The sequence below is a fragment of the Diabrotica undecimpunctata genome, chromosome 1 (assembly GCF_040954645.1).
Source record: "Diabrotica undecimpunctata isolate CICGRU chromosome 1, icDiaUnde3, whole genome shotgun sequence".
Lineage (NCBI taxonomy): Eukaryota > Metazoa > Arthropoda > Insecta > Coleoptera > Chrysomelidae > Diabrotica > Diabrotica undecimpunctata.
The window spans coordinates 120,619,368-120,636,517 of NC_092803.1; the positions used below are offsets into that span (position 1 = coordinate 120,619,368).

The 17,150-nt window shown below is 34.0% G+C and overlaps 1 protein-coding gene across 2 annotated transcripts in view; it reads right to left on the minus strand.

Moving 5' to 3' along the window:
* The window catches only part of LOC140452962 (F-box/LRR-repeat protein 4-like), a 61,218-nt gene that overhangs the window by 23,909 nt on the left and 20,159 nt on the right, over nt 1–17,150 (minus strand). For both annotated transcript variants that reach the window (XM_072547286.1, XM_072547282.1), the window contains 3 exons: nt 13,760–14,057; nt 8,285–8,410; nt 5,731–5,855 (listed from right to left, as the gene is read on the minus strand). In XM_072547286.1, the coding sequence (XP_072403387.1) occupies nt 5,731–5,855; nt 8,285–8,410; nt 13,760–14,057 (549 nt within the window). The remainder of the gene's footprint in view (nt 1–5,730; nt 5,856–8,284; nt 8,411–13,759; nt 14,058–17,150) is intronic.

Consider the following 17,150-nt stretch of genomic DNA (forward strand, 5'->3'; position numbering starts at 1 on the left):
AAAAGAGAACACTTCCACCTTCTCACAACATCTTGCACAACATAAACATACCCTCAACATACCAGAAGACGTCTCTTTGTTACATAATATACCCCAAAAAAATTTTCTAAAATTAGATCTATATGAAGACTTGGAAATAGTCAAGGAAAAGCAAAGAAGCCCCAACTGCGTTAATCGCCATGTATCTTTCAACCGTGACTTTCAACCCTTACACCGACAACTCTTTTCATAACCCACACTTCTCAAATTTACCCCATCTTCTTCATCTGTCTTTCCTCTATAAATGTCAACACCTTAATCCTTCTCAACAATTATTGTTTTTTAAAAACAACCATTCTCTCTACACTACTGTCACAACACTCCCTCCAAAAGAATTTTTCAGCCCCCTATTGTTAACATCATATCTTTTATACCTCACTATTTCATTATTTTACAATCTTCACGTTTGCACCATATTCCTGTCCATTCTTTTTTCTTTTGCTAGTTCTCTGTCTTTTCATATATCTACCATCCACCCATTAGTTCCAAACTCAGTAAACATTTAAACACAATCCAGCAATTCATCAGAATTCACTTTCTCCCACTTTACCTAAACCTTTAATCAACCATTGCTCCCCCCTCTCTTAGTCAACAACTTAGTACACCATACTCACAAATAAAATTTCAAACCTTTATGTATCAGATTTTAACACAACCAAAATATATTTTGTTCAGGGTGCTAGATGCTTTAAGCATGAAGGACCTCTATCATCTCTAATTTTGTTGATTAACTCATTCATTTCCCTTTAACCCACTCCCCTTTATTCTTTAGTCATTCCATTTACTGTTATTCCTGCCAGGTCTCTGAGGATCTCAGTCTTTCCATAAAATTTTTAAATTTAATCACATAAATTATAACTTTAATTCCTTCAGCCGGAAGATTTTCAATCATTTTTTCTCAAACTATTGGACTCACTTATATTAAAAAAATTTTTACGATACTAGCAGTATTAAACAATTTCATCTACTTAAAAAAGTCTTACATTAGCTATAAATATATACTAATTATTCTTCCTTGTCCTAGATGTTAGCAACATAAAAGGACATTTCCATATATTTCAGCTAATTCTTCACAAATTACACCTTTTAGACCACACTCCATACGATAAAGAGTAAAATAAGCTGCCTAATACATACGTCATCTTCTTAAACATGACCTTCAACAACACCAGTAATTTACATCTTTTACATCCAATATTAAATAATTATAGAAAAAAAAAAATTTTTAAATTCCAACACCTGGATTACTGTTATCATTTTAACATCATCAAAGTTTTTTAATCTTTTGGCTGTAGTAATATAATGTTTAACTAACACTGTTTCATGGTTCATTGACATTTTGTTTCTGACACCGCTCATGAGTATTTCATCAATCAGTTGCCAACCGTAGTCCGTTTGAAGAGGTTTACTCTCCGGACACTGGAACTCACTTAAGCATGGGTGTATGTTACCTGAAGTAAAATCTAATTAAAATATTAAACATCATATAATATTATAAACATCATGTACATTCTTCGGTAACATTTTTCAATTTAAAGGGTTTTTACCCAAATATTTTGGTGGCTCAGGCATGTTAACCTGTAAGTATAACCATTTTATTGTTTTTAACCTTAGTCAAAATTTTAAACCACGTTTGTTGTAACTAAATGGTTTATACTTATTTTAGGCATTTTAACCTGATGATGGAACAGTTGTTCCGAAAACGTTCGTGCTTGTAATGTTGCCCTTTTAAGGGTTTTTATAAAATAAAATATACCCACATACAAAGACTAACCTCTTTTGTTATACGTGGTATACAGCCAGCTACAGGAATTATTTTCCTTGTGGATTTTATTTTGTATTAGTTTATGTTCAATCAACAAATTTACGGTTAATGATATAGCTACAGTATGCAGGTCTATAAAAGCTAATCGGTCTATAAAACTTTATTTTTTCTGAAGGTTTTCCTGTTTTGGGAATTAAAATTATCTAAGCAATTTTCTATATTAAGGGGAAGTGCCCCGTACTTGATTTTAGTACATACAGCATTGTATAACTAGGTGATATAGAGCAACTCCTTTCCCAACAGTTCTCTCAAAGAATTAACGATAATTAAGATCGTAACCACTAGCTTTTTTGGGATTAATTTAGGTGTGTATTATATTATTGACTTCGTTGACTATGTTGACAAGTATGTTTAGCAAAACTATAGGCTGTTTTATCGTTGTCATTTTCAGTTCAAGCACCATCTTTAATATGGAGAAGATGATTAAATTGTTGTGAACAACTCATTTTCTTTGTTGTTTTCAAAGGAAACACTAAGGTGCTTCGTGCTGCAGCCAATTGTCTTATTGTACATATTCCATTAATTAATATACAAGTCCTCGGGACTTAGACTTATGTGTCATATATAAACTCTGCCAACAAACGTATCACATTTTCTCATAGTAACAGGAAGTTCTAGTAAAGTTGTCTTAATTTGCTGAAGGGTCCACTATAGGAACTTGATTGGAGTCATTAAGGACTATTTGGGGCAGAGACGGAGTCCTCGGCCTGTCATCTCTCTTCTTTTCCCCCTTTGTAATGATATGCATCGCCTCCGTCCCAGCAGTGCTTCATACACACGTACTCCCACCAAAAGTTCCTCCGTCATCGACGCGCGCTAGAGGAGATGGAAGGAGACGATATAAAACAGCGTACGCCATAAGAGAACGTATAGTTCCGCTAGAGTGCTGATCTTAACTCCACCGGGCCTCTGGGTATTGACTGGAGGCCAACCGTACGGAGTTCCGTCAGAGTACTGATCTGATAACAACTCCACTGGCCCTAGGGTATTGACTGAAGGCTAACCGCTTGTGCTAGAGTATTGATCTAGTGGCAGTTCCGTACCCGGTCTTGGAGTATTGAACTGAGACATACCTATTCTTTCCTGTGACTAAGTACTGATTAGTTTCTGTCCGCTCCTCGCCGGCCGAGTGTTGATTAACCCGTTCCATCTCTATTCCTTTCACCCGTCTTTGCCGAGTGTGTATTAACGCACCGTAATTACCGCTTAGATTTTATGACATTAATTGTATTTTATTTTTCACGGGTATTAAACAGTGTTTCAAAGCGCCATCCATGCCGTCGTCGCCAGGATTGACGTTTTAATTTTTATTGTACATATTACCTAAGATCTAATTTTTCTTTGTTATTTCTTTATTTCGAATATATTTTTATTCAAATTAAACCTGTGTTTTACTGAGTCTGTTGTTTAAAAGAGCTACTCGTCACACCTTAACTTTACATTTTTTTGTAGACTAATAAGTGTCGCTCATTTCTGATATCTCTCTTGCACCATCTCCTTTTCCTTTGTCTCAGTATCCATTTTATTCATGTAGGTGTGCATCTATGTATGAGTATTTTGTGTTTGCGCGCGTGTTGTATGTGTTAGTGTATGTTATGTGCAATCAAAACATCTACAGTTAATGATATTAACAATTAATAATATAAAATATGTTTTAACAATTTATAAGTTCTTCGTAGTGAACGTAAATTTTGAATGGTAATTATTTGGCTGTTTACCAAAATTTAAACACAACAGTAATTTTTATTAGATACTCTTACGTCTAATGACGTTACTTATAATTATTTCGTAATATGGCTGTGGTTGTAGACGTAGAAATTAATAATGTTTTATTATCTGAAATGTTTGAAATTAAAATTTACATGCTATTGGATCACGACAAATATGGCGTCAGTTGACTGTTCTTGAAGCTTTTAACTGTGGTATACCATTATTTCTCAATTCATCTGAGATGTGAAGTGCTCACAACACGAAACCAATGATGCAAGAATGGATAAATTTAGCAAAGACAACGTAGAAATAGAGATTAATTGTGCGGTTAAAAAATTAGCTGTGTAGTGAACAGCAAGGGGATATAAAAATACAGCACATTTGGTCATTCAGAAAACTTGTTGGCTAAACTAGACTAAACGAGAATATCATAAAAATCTGTATTATACTGTTACGAAAGTTCCGTAAGATTTATCTCACATAGAAATAGTTTGACGAAAAAGAAGAAAAAGTTCGAGAACATTCAAGATGACATCGAAAATTGATAAAATGTCTAGTGAAGTTCCTAACGTCAGAAAATATATAGAAACAGATGTTTGTGACAGTTTAGAAGACTGCGCTTCTCCTCTTGCCTACGTTTCTCTTTCTCTTCTTGTCTAAGCTTGTTCTCTTCTTGCCTACACTTCTTCTTTTCTTCTTCCATTTTTAAAAAGGGGGTCCGGACGTATCCATTTCTTTGTCAAAATCAGTAGATCTTGTATTTACCATTAAGAGTTACTAAATATGTTTGATCGCACCGTTTTCACCAGTGTTACACTTCTTTGAAATCAACTTTATTCGAAACACCAACAATATTACAATACTTGTTTACAATAATTCAATGACAACTATAAACTTCAATAACTCAAATACTGTTCTATTTTGTCACAAACATCATCATCATCATCATCATCATCATCATGCAACCTCTTCTGTCCACTGCTGGACATAGGTCTCTCCCATTTTTCGCCACTCTTCACGGTTCTGTGCTAATGTTCGTCTAATGTCGTCCATCCAGCGTGTTGATGGTCGTCTTCTGCTACGTTTGTCTTCTCGTGGGCACCAGTCAATTAGTTTTCTGGTCCATCTTGTGTCTTTCAGTCTCGCTATGTGACCTGCCCAATTCCATTTCAGCTTGGCTATACGTTCGACGACATCACTGATACCTGGTCTTTTCCTTAAGTCTTGATTCCTTATTTTGTCTTTTTTTGTCACGCCGAGAATTGATCTTTCCATGCGCCTTTGTGCCACTCGCATTTTTAGTGCTGTTGTTTTTGTGAGCGTGAGAGTTTCTGCTCCGTATGTCATAATAGGAAGAACGCATTGGTCAAATGTCTTCCGTTTCATAGCTATCGGGATGTTGCTCTTAAAGATGTCTCTTAGTGAACCATACGCCGCCCAAGCAAGTGTTATTCGTCGTTGAAATTCGCAGGTCTGGTTGTCCTTGCCTATTCTGATTTCATGACCAAGATATATGTACTTTTCTGTCAATTCTACCACTTGATTTTGGATAATTAGGTGTTCGCTGGGAACTAAATTTGTCATAAATTTGGTCTTACTGATGTTCATTGTTAGACCTATTGTTGAAGATACGTTTTCTAATTCTTGTACCATTTGTTGTGCTTCACCCAGATCTTCGGTAATAAGTACTATGTCGTCGGCAAAACGCAGATGATTGAGCATTTCTCCATTTATTTTTATTCCTCTATTTTCCCACTCTAGCATTTTAAAGGCGCATTCGAGGATCGTTATAAATAATTTAGGTGAGAGAGTGCCCTGTCTCACACCTCGCTTGATATGAATTTCTCTGGTGGTATCATGTAGTTTTACACGCATTGTGGCGTTTTGGTATAATGTTTGTACTAGCTTTGTGAGCCGGTAAACATCTGTTTATATATATATTTTCTGACGTTCCAAACTTCAGTAGACATTTCGTGAATTTTCGATGTCATCTTGAATGTTCTCGAACTACTTCTTTTTCGTCAAGGGACTTTTTCTATGTGGGATAAATTTTACGGAACTTTCGTAACAATACGTTATGTGCTGAAGAGATCCATTTAACAATAAAATTAAGAATTATTGAATCGATTGAAGCTCAATAATTTTAAAATACTTACCCTTCAACGGCTGAAGAAAAATGAGGTATATCATTTCCACACCAAGACACATCGAACTTTTTCACAAATTTACATCTACTTCTAAAATATAGTATGGTATTACAGTTGACTAGGTACCAATATGGCTAAAATAAATTTAAAATGTTTTATAATGTAGACTATTTTTTACTATGTCTAAGTATGCAGTACTTGAGTTCCCCCGATAATAAATTTTGTCTGTGTGTGATTATGTTAAAACTACGTAATATTTTACAAGAAAGTAACTCCGTATGACAAACGTAGCTGCACATTCCTTTTCTAAGTACCCATTAAGAATGTCTATATGAACCATTTAGTTTGAAATCAGTCTGTCAATAAGGTATAAAACACACAAAAGTCCAGATTTCAATTAATTCTTAGTTTTGCGATGGCGGCTGACGTCAACTAATAAGTTTGCAGTTTTTAGCTTTTGGTGAAACTCGCACAAATGCAGTAAGTTGTAATTCTTTGTCACTCTCGTTAAAACATAATATTTCTAGGGTTTTAATGCCAGTCTACTTAAGGAGCCACCCTTTGTCAATGGGTCATCATTCTTCATCGTCTTAAAGTCGACGAGTTAAGAAAGGAATTCGACTTGGTTCGACGGTTAATGCCCTGTTTTTGCGTTAACACATAGCCCTCAGAGGTTAACGACTTTCATAAGTGAGTGCGTAAATATTTTATTTAGACAATTTATGTTAAGAGTATATATGATTAAATTTCGTTTTTATTTCAATTGTTAGGAAGTAAAGAATTCTTAGAGAATATTAAAGTATATTAAATATCGTTTGTAATAAGTAATATTATATAAAAACCAAAAAGCTTTTCCCGATTTGACAGATTGTTGTCCTTACCATTTAATTTTGAAGTTTTGAGCATTCATTAATTTTTTTTGAATAATCATTTATTTTAATTTGATCGAGGATCGCAATCTATTTTTTTTTGATGATTTTATTTTATTGACGATATTTTTTTTACATTATATGGGTCTTATATTATCTGTCAATTATATTATCTGGTATTATCTGTTATCTATGCGTCATCCGTATCCTTACCCACCCCAATGATGGCTCCGAGAATGAACAGCGAGCCTTCGTAATGTTCCTGTGAACCATCGGCTTATTACCAACTGATCTTCTTATCTTTGACCTTGAGCTGTTTTTCGTAGCAAAGAATAGACTTTAAAATACGTATAGTCTCCCAGAAACAAATTTCAATAATTTGCTTTATAAAAAACGCGTGGATATAGACCACGTATTTTTCTATATTTAGTATATTTAAAATTTATTTATTTGTTTTTCGTGCGTAATTTTAAAATTCCCTGGTATACCCACGTTCCAAATGCCTCTAACTTATTCAGACTTTTTATCTTTACAGTCCACATTTCAACTTCATAGAGAACAACAGGTCAAACAAAACATTTTGCAAGATTCAATCTTAGTTTGATCGAGTCGATATGTCGATAAGTCGATATGTGTATCGCAAAGTAGCCCACGCATGTTGAAGAAACTATCTCTAGCTTGAGCAATTCTCGCTTTAATTTCTTCTTCTAGGTCAAGTTTGTAGTTAATCCAGCAGCCAAAGTATTTGTAACGGTTTACCTGTTTTAATATACTCTCATTTATCATTCTTGGTAAGGGAACATTCTGTCTCTTGAATTATCATTATCTTGGTTGGCACAGAATCCTGCCTTACTCCTTTACTTATACTACTAATTATGGATTTTTGATCGTCGATCCTAATCTTGACTCCTAGAATATTTTCTCAAGTTTCTTATTCGACAGACCATATCAAAACATTATTTTGGTGATCGTAACACTTTTATAACAATACTTGTAGATAAAACAAAGCCTCCCCTGTCCCCATAGACATAAAGATAGATTATAATCATTCTTCTGGTTCTAAATTATATTCACGATAGCAGAGTATGGACCACTTGGGCATGGGAAAATTTTGAAGGTAGTGGGAAAAAAGCGACATCCTTTGATGTGCCGCCAGGTGTGACAGGTGGACAGGTGTGACCGGTGGGCGGGTGTGACAGGTGTCCAGATCCTATTCTTCTTTCGTCTGTAAATTTTTCTTCTATAAAATCGTTTTCATCTTCTTCGTCTGTCAAGTCGAACGTCAACAAAGTTAGTAACAGATCGAGATTATCATTTTCCATAAGTTTGAGTATTTCGGGGTAAACTTCGTCATGTCTAGATCTCTTATCGGTTTTTAATTCTTTGTATTCCACCTCGACTTTTAAAATTGGTGGGCTTTCATTAGAATTATTTGATATCATTAAATTACTCAAATGCCATAACTAAACTAAGGAGAACCCGGAGGGATCAGTCGAAATTCCTTTCATCTCCGAAAGATTAAACTTAAACCCGTAAACGTCGTCATATTAATCAAAAGTTCAAGAACAAATCCGCATGGAAGAACTTCAACTTAAGCATTCAACTGTATCATAGTATTGTGTTTGCTCTATAATACTGAACTGTACAGACTTGTCTATTAGAGGAAAAATATGGTATCTTTTATGTAGACTTACCCGTAAATTTAAATTTTGATAAAGTAAAGCATCTCTGGAAATATCATTCCATCTTTTATTTACGATAGCACAGCGACTTAAAGATTTTAAATCTAAATATTGGAAGATGTGTAATATTATTTCATTCTAGAAATTAAAAAATTAACAATATTATAACCTTTTGGAGATCTATATGTATTTAAAAAATTATTTTTGATGAAGCAAAAAATAAACTATGTGCATAGAATTAATGTAAAATCAACAATACTTTTATCAGCACAAACACTAACATGCATGTCTACACTGTCAGACAAAAATAAAGCAACAATCCCACTCACGGGCTCCGATTATCTACAAAACATAAACATTTCACAAAGAAAAAAAAACATAAGAAATTTCAGCTGCATATTAACACTATTCAGATTAGCATACTGTGATTAAGTGAATCTAGGTGGTCCAATAGACCCAGTGACTATATATCACTCTGTTAATAACAGCAAAGAATGAAGTAAAATTATAATATGAAGATATAATCAAAATCGGAAGATTATAATATTTATAAATTTTTGTACAAACACACAAGCCCACACGCACACCCACACACGCACACTACACCACACCACACTCCACAACACCGCACCACACGACACCACAAGTGTGTTATTATTATTAAAGTAGAACTGGTTCGAGTATTTAAGTTACAATTTTAATTGTTATTGCGTGAAGTGGTTTAAATATTAAAAAAACTAAAGCGTTGAGCAGATAATCTGCTTGCCGAAAGTAATAATTTTTACTTATACGAGTGTATTTTTGATATTATTTCTTCTCCTTACTTAGATCTTGTAGTTCTTTGTTCATATCGTCTCTCTTCTTTCTGCGGTGTGTGTGTGTGTGTTTGGTGAGTTGGCTTGGAAACTAGTCCTTTAGCCACAGAATTGTAATGTAAGATATTAGTTTTTAAATAATGTAACCAACTTTAAATAAAAAGTTACATATTAGTTCGTATACTTCTCTACTATCTAAGGAGAGTAAATGGGTGATGTTTATGGGAGTCTGAATTTTAAGTTCTGATAGTTTTGAATACAGCTGATCTGTTTCATACCTATGTTTATCGCACTTAAAAAGAATATGGTTGATGTCACATTGTGATATATTATCGCATGAGCATACCCCAGAAGGGATAATATTTAACTTAGCCAAGTGAGCTGGGAATGCACCGTGATTAGTTTTCAGTCGAGTAATTGTGGCTGTCAACTTCTTTGGCATTGCATATTTGAAAATATAGTCAACATCTTGTGGTAGGGTAGGGTGGATAGTATAATAATGATTATTTGAATTCGTTGCTATGTTTTTCCATTTTTCTTTCCAATTTATAAAAATTTTGTTATAATAATGTTGTTGTAAGTCCTCCAATGTAAATATGGGAATATAGAGTCCAACATGGGTCGCATCTTTAGCAAGCTGATCAACCAGTTCATTTCCCTCGATACCTATATGACTTTTAATCCAAATAACTGTAATATCTTTACTATATATTTTATTTTTAATAGCACAAAGAATATTATTTCTTTTATGTTGAGTCATATCTGAGTTTAATCCTTTAATGACCGATAATGAATCTGATAATATTACTGCTTTATTTAAATTGTGTGAATCTAGCCAATCTAATGCTTTTTCGATAGCTACCGCTTCAGCAGTATATATTGAACAATGTGATGGAAGTTTAATTTTCAAAGATTCGCTTTTATGTGGAATGTAAACTGCGCAACCTGTGGCACCATCCTCTTTTTTGGAACCATCAGTATACATTATTACGTGATCATTATAGTCACTCAATATGGATCTAAGTAAGAAAAAGTTTATTTGTGGGAATTCTGTGTACTTTGGTATAATGACTTTTGGTTTATTTAATGTTACCTGAAAATTAGCTTTATATATTGGTAATCTTTTTTCTTTGCCATAGATATTAGGATACTCATTAGTTTCTAAGAAAGCATCAGCAAGTGGAGGAGAATTTTTTATGCGCCAGTATTTATTTGAGAGGTTTTCAATAGATAACTCATACAGTTGACTAAGTAGATTATTATTATTTAATCTTAGCTTCAGGATATGTTTAATTGCCATAATTTCTCGACGATTTTGAAGAGGTATTTCATTACTTTCAGCAAGTAGTACAGGGCAAGGAGTAGACTTCATGGTGCCCAAGCATATTCTTAGACATTTAAACTGAATGCGGTCTACAGTTAATAAGTGTGTGTTACTGGCGGCACCATACAGAATGCAACCATAGTCTACAATAGATCGCACGTAGGCTCTGTAAAACATCAATGCAACTTTGGGGTCAGCACCCCATCTTCGATTAGTAACACATTTAAGAATATTAATACCTTTTTCACACCTACTTTTTATATATTCCACATGTTTTGACCATAAGAGTTTGGGATCAAGAAGAATGCCAAGATATTTGTATTCTTTGACAATAGGTATATCATATCCAGACAACTTTATTTTGTCAGGCGTACGAATCCTATGTCTAGTGAATATCATTGTGGCTGATTTGTCAGGGGAAATGGTCAGTCCATGATTTTTTACCCAGTTATTAACGTTTTGCATGATGAATTCCAGAGCCTCCAGGCAGTCAGTATACGAGTTACGCTCTGTATAGATGCATATGTCATCAGCGTATTGGATGCAATTGATTGTGTTGTCAAAAATGCCATGAATACTTGCTGAAAATATGTTGAACAATAACGGACTTAAAACTGATCCTTGTGGAAGACCTGTATGAGCAATTCTAGGACCGTGTAGTTGGTTTAAATGATCTTTAATATATATAACACGATTATTATAAAGATGAACAATATTAGTCGCTATATTTTGAGGTAATCCTATATCATATAGTTTTTTGTGTAAAATGGTTAAATTAACAGAATCATATGCCCCTTTTAGGTCTAAAAACAAACAAGCAAGATAATTGTTTCTGGAAAACGTTATTTGAATGTCGGTAACTAAATGTGATATTGCATCCAGTGTACCAACACTAGCCCTAAATCCATATTGTGTACTTGGAAGGATACTATAATGTTCTATAAGCCATTCTAATCGAGTCTTAATAAGTCTTTCAAATGTCTTGCATATGCAAGACATTAATGATATCGGTCTGTAAGAAGAGGAGAGTGTTTTATCTTTATTAGGTTTAAGAATTAAACAAATAACTATTTCTTTCATATGATCCACATATCTTCCATTGAAAAGCCAATCGTTGAAAATTGTTAGTAAACTTTGTTTAGCTATAAGAGGTAATTCATATATTATGTTATAAGTAATTTGATCGCGCCCCGGAGCCGAGGACTTTGAAGACTTGAGTGCAGCCTCAAATTCTATCATATCAAAACTTTCCTGGAAAATATTGTATTTACAAGTTTTACTGTTATCCTGAATTGGAAGGTGGATTTTCTTCTTTTTTTTTTTTTTTCGTAGTAGTTATTTATATTTCTCATCTGCATTTCAAGTTTAGTAACCTGTTGCATCAGTAAATATGCCCTGTTTTTTTCTTTCTGTTATAATCTGACATTCTTCATCAAAACAGTCATTCGTTCTTGTTCTTCGTTGTTTACCTTCCATGCCTGGAAATTCTTCAGCTGCATCTTTCATGGTGTTTCTCTATTGTTTGTCTCTGTTTGAGACCTTCTACATTATATCGTTCATGTTTAGAAACTATTTCCTTTTTTAAATGTTTAAAATTCTAGACCTTGCTCTACTTTCGACCCAGTAGTCATAAGAATCCGCATTTGCTCCTCTTCTGGTACGTACGTTTATTATATTCGATTGCTGTTTTGAGCCTACAATAGCAAGATCTATCATATTTACTGTAAGTGACTCTGGTGGCTTTCAGGTGCCTTTGTGTATATCTTTTCGAGCCAAGTTAAAATTATATAATCGATTCCAAAGAAAACTACTATGAAAAAACATTTTTGAAATCAGAGCATCAAAAATATTTAAAATTCGTTACTTCTAAAGCGCCAATTTTTTCATTTTGTTGGGCCATGTTATCATTCCTGTTCCATACCATGCAAGTTAAACGTATACTTTGTATTCTAGTTCTTCCTTTGATGGAATTTTTAGTGTTTTAATGACGCTTATAACATGAAAGTATTTGCTTCGTTGTTTAGTTGCAGTAATCTGCTAATTCGTTGTTGATTCATCTGCTGTTTTTATTTTGCTGTGTAAACACATTTCGACATAATGTCAAGATATTGATCAATTCCATTATTAAATAGACTTCTCGGTTATTTGACACTAAAGAAAATGTTTACTGTCGTAAATACAATACGTAAAATCAAGACTCGTGTTGGCATGTTTTTAGAAGACATTAAGTACATACAGAACAAACCTAACACCTAAACCTAACACAGCCTACAGGCCACCTAGAGAGCTAAACATTTGGCTAAAGGGGTTTCTAAATATGTACTTTCGAGTGCCCAACCCCAAATAAAAATCCAGCCGATTGCAGATTTTACCATCTTATCCCGCTATAGCCTTTAGAAGACGGTAGCGAGTCCCAAACAGAACTGTATAATAGCGACAACGACGACAGAAACGACATATGAGGCAAATACATTTTGCTAAATTTCAAATTACGACCTTACCTAGAGCATAGTACGCTCTAGGGGGCTACGGTTGGGGCTCTGCTCCACGCTACTACAATTTTAGACTCTGTAGCTAGTCTTCACACAAAAGTTGTTTTATTTCAAACGATGATCCACTTTATTGTTCATATAAGAAATTTCATACCAAGTCTTTATGAAGACTTTGTAGAATCCATAACATCCAGAAGCTAAATTGGATAAATGCTTATGGGTACTTCGTACACTATACACGAAGCCCCTAAGCAGAGCGTACAGCGGAGTGGATAATTTGAGAGGCCCACTCATGCTGCGACGACAGTAAATAGGTAAAGAAATTGTAAATATTTTACATAAACATTATTATAAAGAGTTTTCTTCGTATAAAAATTAAACAGTATTTTTAAGTGTACATAGTGGTTTTTCTATATTATCTATAATCTCCTGTCTTATTAATAGGTTTTGTCACAAATTATTTAAAATTTATATACAATCGTATTCATTTACATACTAGTTTTATTAAATTACACCTTAATCCGTCCGTATCGTATCTAATGCAGAATTAAACAGTGAATTTCGATTATCTGACAATATAGGTATCCAGCTCAAGCAACGCAGAAAATGAAGTAAGATATTAAGTTACAAAAGCTGATAAAGTAGATGGTAACCCAAACGTGATAATATGAAGAAATAAATATTTTTATTTAGGCATGAAAACTAAATGAGTACAAGAGAACAATGAGACAAGCTTGACACAAGTAGAAAAAACGAATAATGGAAACAACACAAAAGAAAACATGTATTAAGAAGAGTAATTAGCAAAATTTTATATGATAGGGAAAAAGAACATTTGCAAAAATAGTTTACTTACTGGTAAGTTCAAGAAGTAATCAGCTCTGTTATCGGTACAAGGATCTTCCAACAACATTGGCTTTACTTCAGGTAAACACAGAGAAGGTGTACTACTATCCAACATCGAAGTTTCAGTTGTCGATTCTTTGGGATCTTGGCAATTAAGCCTTGAACCAAAATTTCCAATGAAATTGAGAAGCCCTTTACCGAGAATTTTAGCTTCTAGCATTGATCTGGCTTGGTAACCTCCCATTAGAACAGCTTCTACTGCATAATGATACTCCAAGTGAGTTGGGTTGAATTCTATACATAGTGTACTAAAATAAATGTGTACGTCAGGATTATGTCAAGCATCAGTACCTGTCAAATGCTTTTTTTTAGAATTTATTAAGCATATATGTACATATATAAGTTACAATTAACATCTCTGTATCTCTGAAATAGTATTTGTACGATAAATAACACTAAGTATAAATAAATATGTTAACATTACAGTTTATGTATTCATGTTGCAAAAAATATCTAAAGTATCTAAATTGTAGGTACTAAATTCTGAGAAATTATGACATTCTGATTTTTATTCTTGGTCTTCCAGTGGCATACAAACATTTTTTGTAAGAGTAAAAGGTAGCGATACTTGTATTTTTTAGAGTATAGAATTCTTACAGAAGAGTTTTTACAAATTATATTAACTACTATTCTTTCCTTAGTGCTAAGAAATTTCTAAACAAATTATGTGGGATCAGCCATAAGGCAACTGAATATTTTAGACAACTGATTATATGGACTAACAAAAAGGCAAAAATTGCATACAGTACTCTCAAATTGAATAAAATAATTAAATTTATCAAAATCAAATTTATGTGAAGATGTTATTTAATAAATCATTGATTTTATCAACACACAAACTTACAATTAAACATAAAACAATAGATGCTTTAGTTCAGTGATTCCCAACCTGGGGGCGATCGCCCCCCGGGGGGCGATTTGAGATATTCAGGGGGGTGATAAGGGGGGCGTTTACCATCCAGAAAACGAGAAATGGGTAATTGAGAAAAATAAGAAAAAAGAAAAAAAATACAATACTTTCGATCGAATATCCATAGGATAATAAAAAGTAAATATATGTATACCAATGCAGGTAATAATAACACAAACATCTCGTCTAGTCACAGAGAGCTATGAATCATAATACAATTTAATTCTATGCATTATCGTTATAATTATATATTATAACGAATTCTGCATTTTCCTTTGATCGAGTTTTCGTATTGTGCGATCATCCGCACAAAAGAGAAAGGGAGAGAAGTGAGATAAGAATGATGAGAAGTAGGTACCGCTCCTGCCGATCTGACTCGAACAAAAAGCGGACGGCCGAGGTTGCCGTCGCTTCAAATGCGGAGTCTTTCGTTCCCGAGTTTTGTATTGTGGTATATAAAGTTGTTTTGTTTCAACTGACAGTCATTGTGTTCAGTTAGTTGTTATTTTAATAAAAATACTGTGATTTATTTGTGAAACTGTTAAGTCTGTCTTTCAATTCGGACATAACCACTTATCTTATCGAACACAAGGCCTCACAATATTAGAATCATTATTGGATAGTGTTTGATAGAATTGCGAGATAGTGTTTTTATTCTTTGCCTTCTCAATAAGGTGTAATTAATTACTCTTTTGTTTTGTTCTCAAACTGTCATCACCTAAAAAAAAGTGCCGGAATTACTCAACGGAGTATTTGAAATATGGATTCATTGAATTGCCAGGAAATAAGAATCTACCATTGTGTCTCATTTGTGGAAAACTTTAGGAGGATTCATCCAGAGAAGTCAGACAGACCCGTCCAATATTTTACAGTGAGTAAAAGTCTTTTGTTTGTAGGATGTAATTTTTCCATGTACAGTTACAATCATTAAATAGTTTACAGACTTACGTATCTAGGAGTCTATTTTTTAAATTTTTACCCCGTTTAAACGCACCTTTTACGTCAAAAGCATTACAATGTAAAAATTAAAGTGTAAACTATTTAGTGATCGTAACTGTAACTAGGTATCAACATATTATAATTATTTTTACTTTCTATTACCAAAAGTCAGACTGAGATAAAACAAATAATAAGAAAACCTTTTTTAAACTTTATTACCATTACTTATAATAATTAAAGTGAATGTATATTTCTTTCGTTTGCAGGAGCTCAAGGCAAAGTATGAAAGGCGAGTTACTGTTGGGTCATTGATTGCAAAAGCTACCAAGAAAAACGACAAGGGTTTACTTGCTTCCTACAAGGTATCATTGTTAATAGCAAAAAGTGCCAAGCCGCACACAATTGGAGAAGAACTCACCCTCCCAACTGTCAAAGAGATAGTTGATACTATGTTGGGACCCAGCCAGGCCAGCCAAGTAACAGATGCAGTTCCTCTCAGCAATAATACTGTCTCCAGAAGGATTGTGAAATGGGAAGCGAATGTTCTCTGCAACAAATTGAAAAGCAGAGAGTTTACTGTGCAACTTGACGAGAGTACCCTGAGTGACAGCACAGCTTTGCTGCTGTCATATGTCTGATTCATTGACGACAATGGAGAAATGGCCGAGGAAATGCTGTTTGTTAGAAGTCTGATTACTGATACAAAAGGATCTTCCATATTTGAAGTCGTTAAGAGATTTTTTGAGGAAAAAGAGATTCCCTTATTAAATATGATCGCCTGAGCTACTGACGGTGTAGCAGCAATGACAGGACGTCATCGGAGATTTATTGCACATCTCAAACAAGCAGTACCTGGAATTTTGTGTGTTCACTGTGTCATTCACAGAGAGCATTTGGCTGCTAAGAATTTGAGTGGGAGGTTGCACGATTCTCTTCGACTTGTCATAGATGCGGTAAATAAAATTAAAGCAAAACCAAAGAGTGATCGAATATTTCGTACACTTTGTGAAGAAAATGATGAGATATTTACAATATACATTGCTACTACATACGGAAGTCCGCTGGCTTTCAAAAGGCAATTGCTTAAGGTGGTTTTTCAGTCTCATGGATACTGTTATTGAATTTCTTAATACTACTGACCCCACACTGAGTACAGAACTACAAGAGAAGCGCAATGATATCGCTTACTTATCAGATATTTTTCAAAAACTAAATGAAATGAACCTGCTACTACAGGGAAAGAACATAAATATTGCCAAAGCGAAGGGAGTAGTCAGAGCATTCATTGACAAACTATCTATTTTTGAAGAAAATATACAGAGAAGAGATCTGACCAAATTCCCCAACTTGAAATCTTCTTGTGGTGATTCTGGGGATCTTCAAACATACTGCCTCCACCTTCAAACACTGAAAGAAGATGTGCAGTCCCGATTCCAAGATTTGACTAGTCTGAAAGTGCCAACTTGGTTTATCAGTCTTTTCAGCGTGGAAG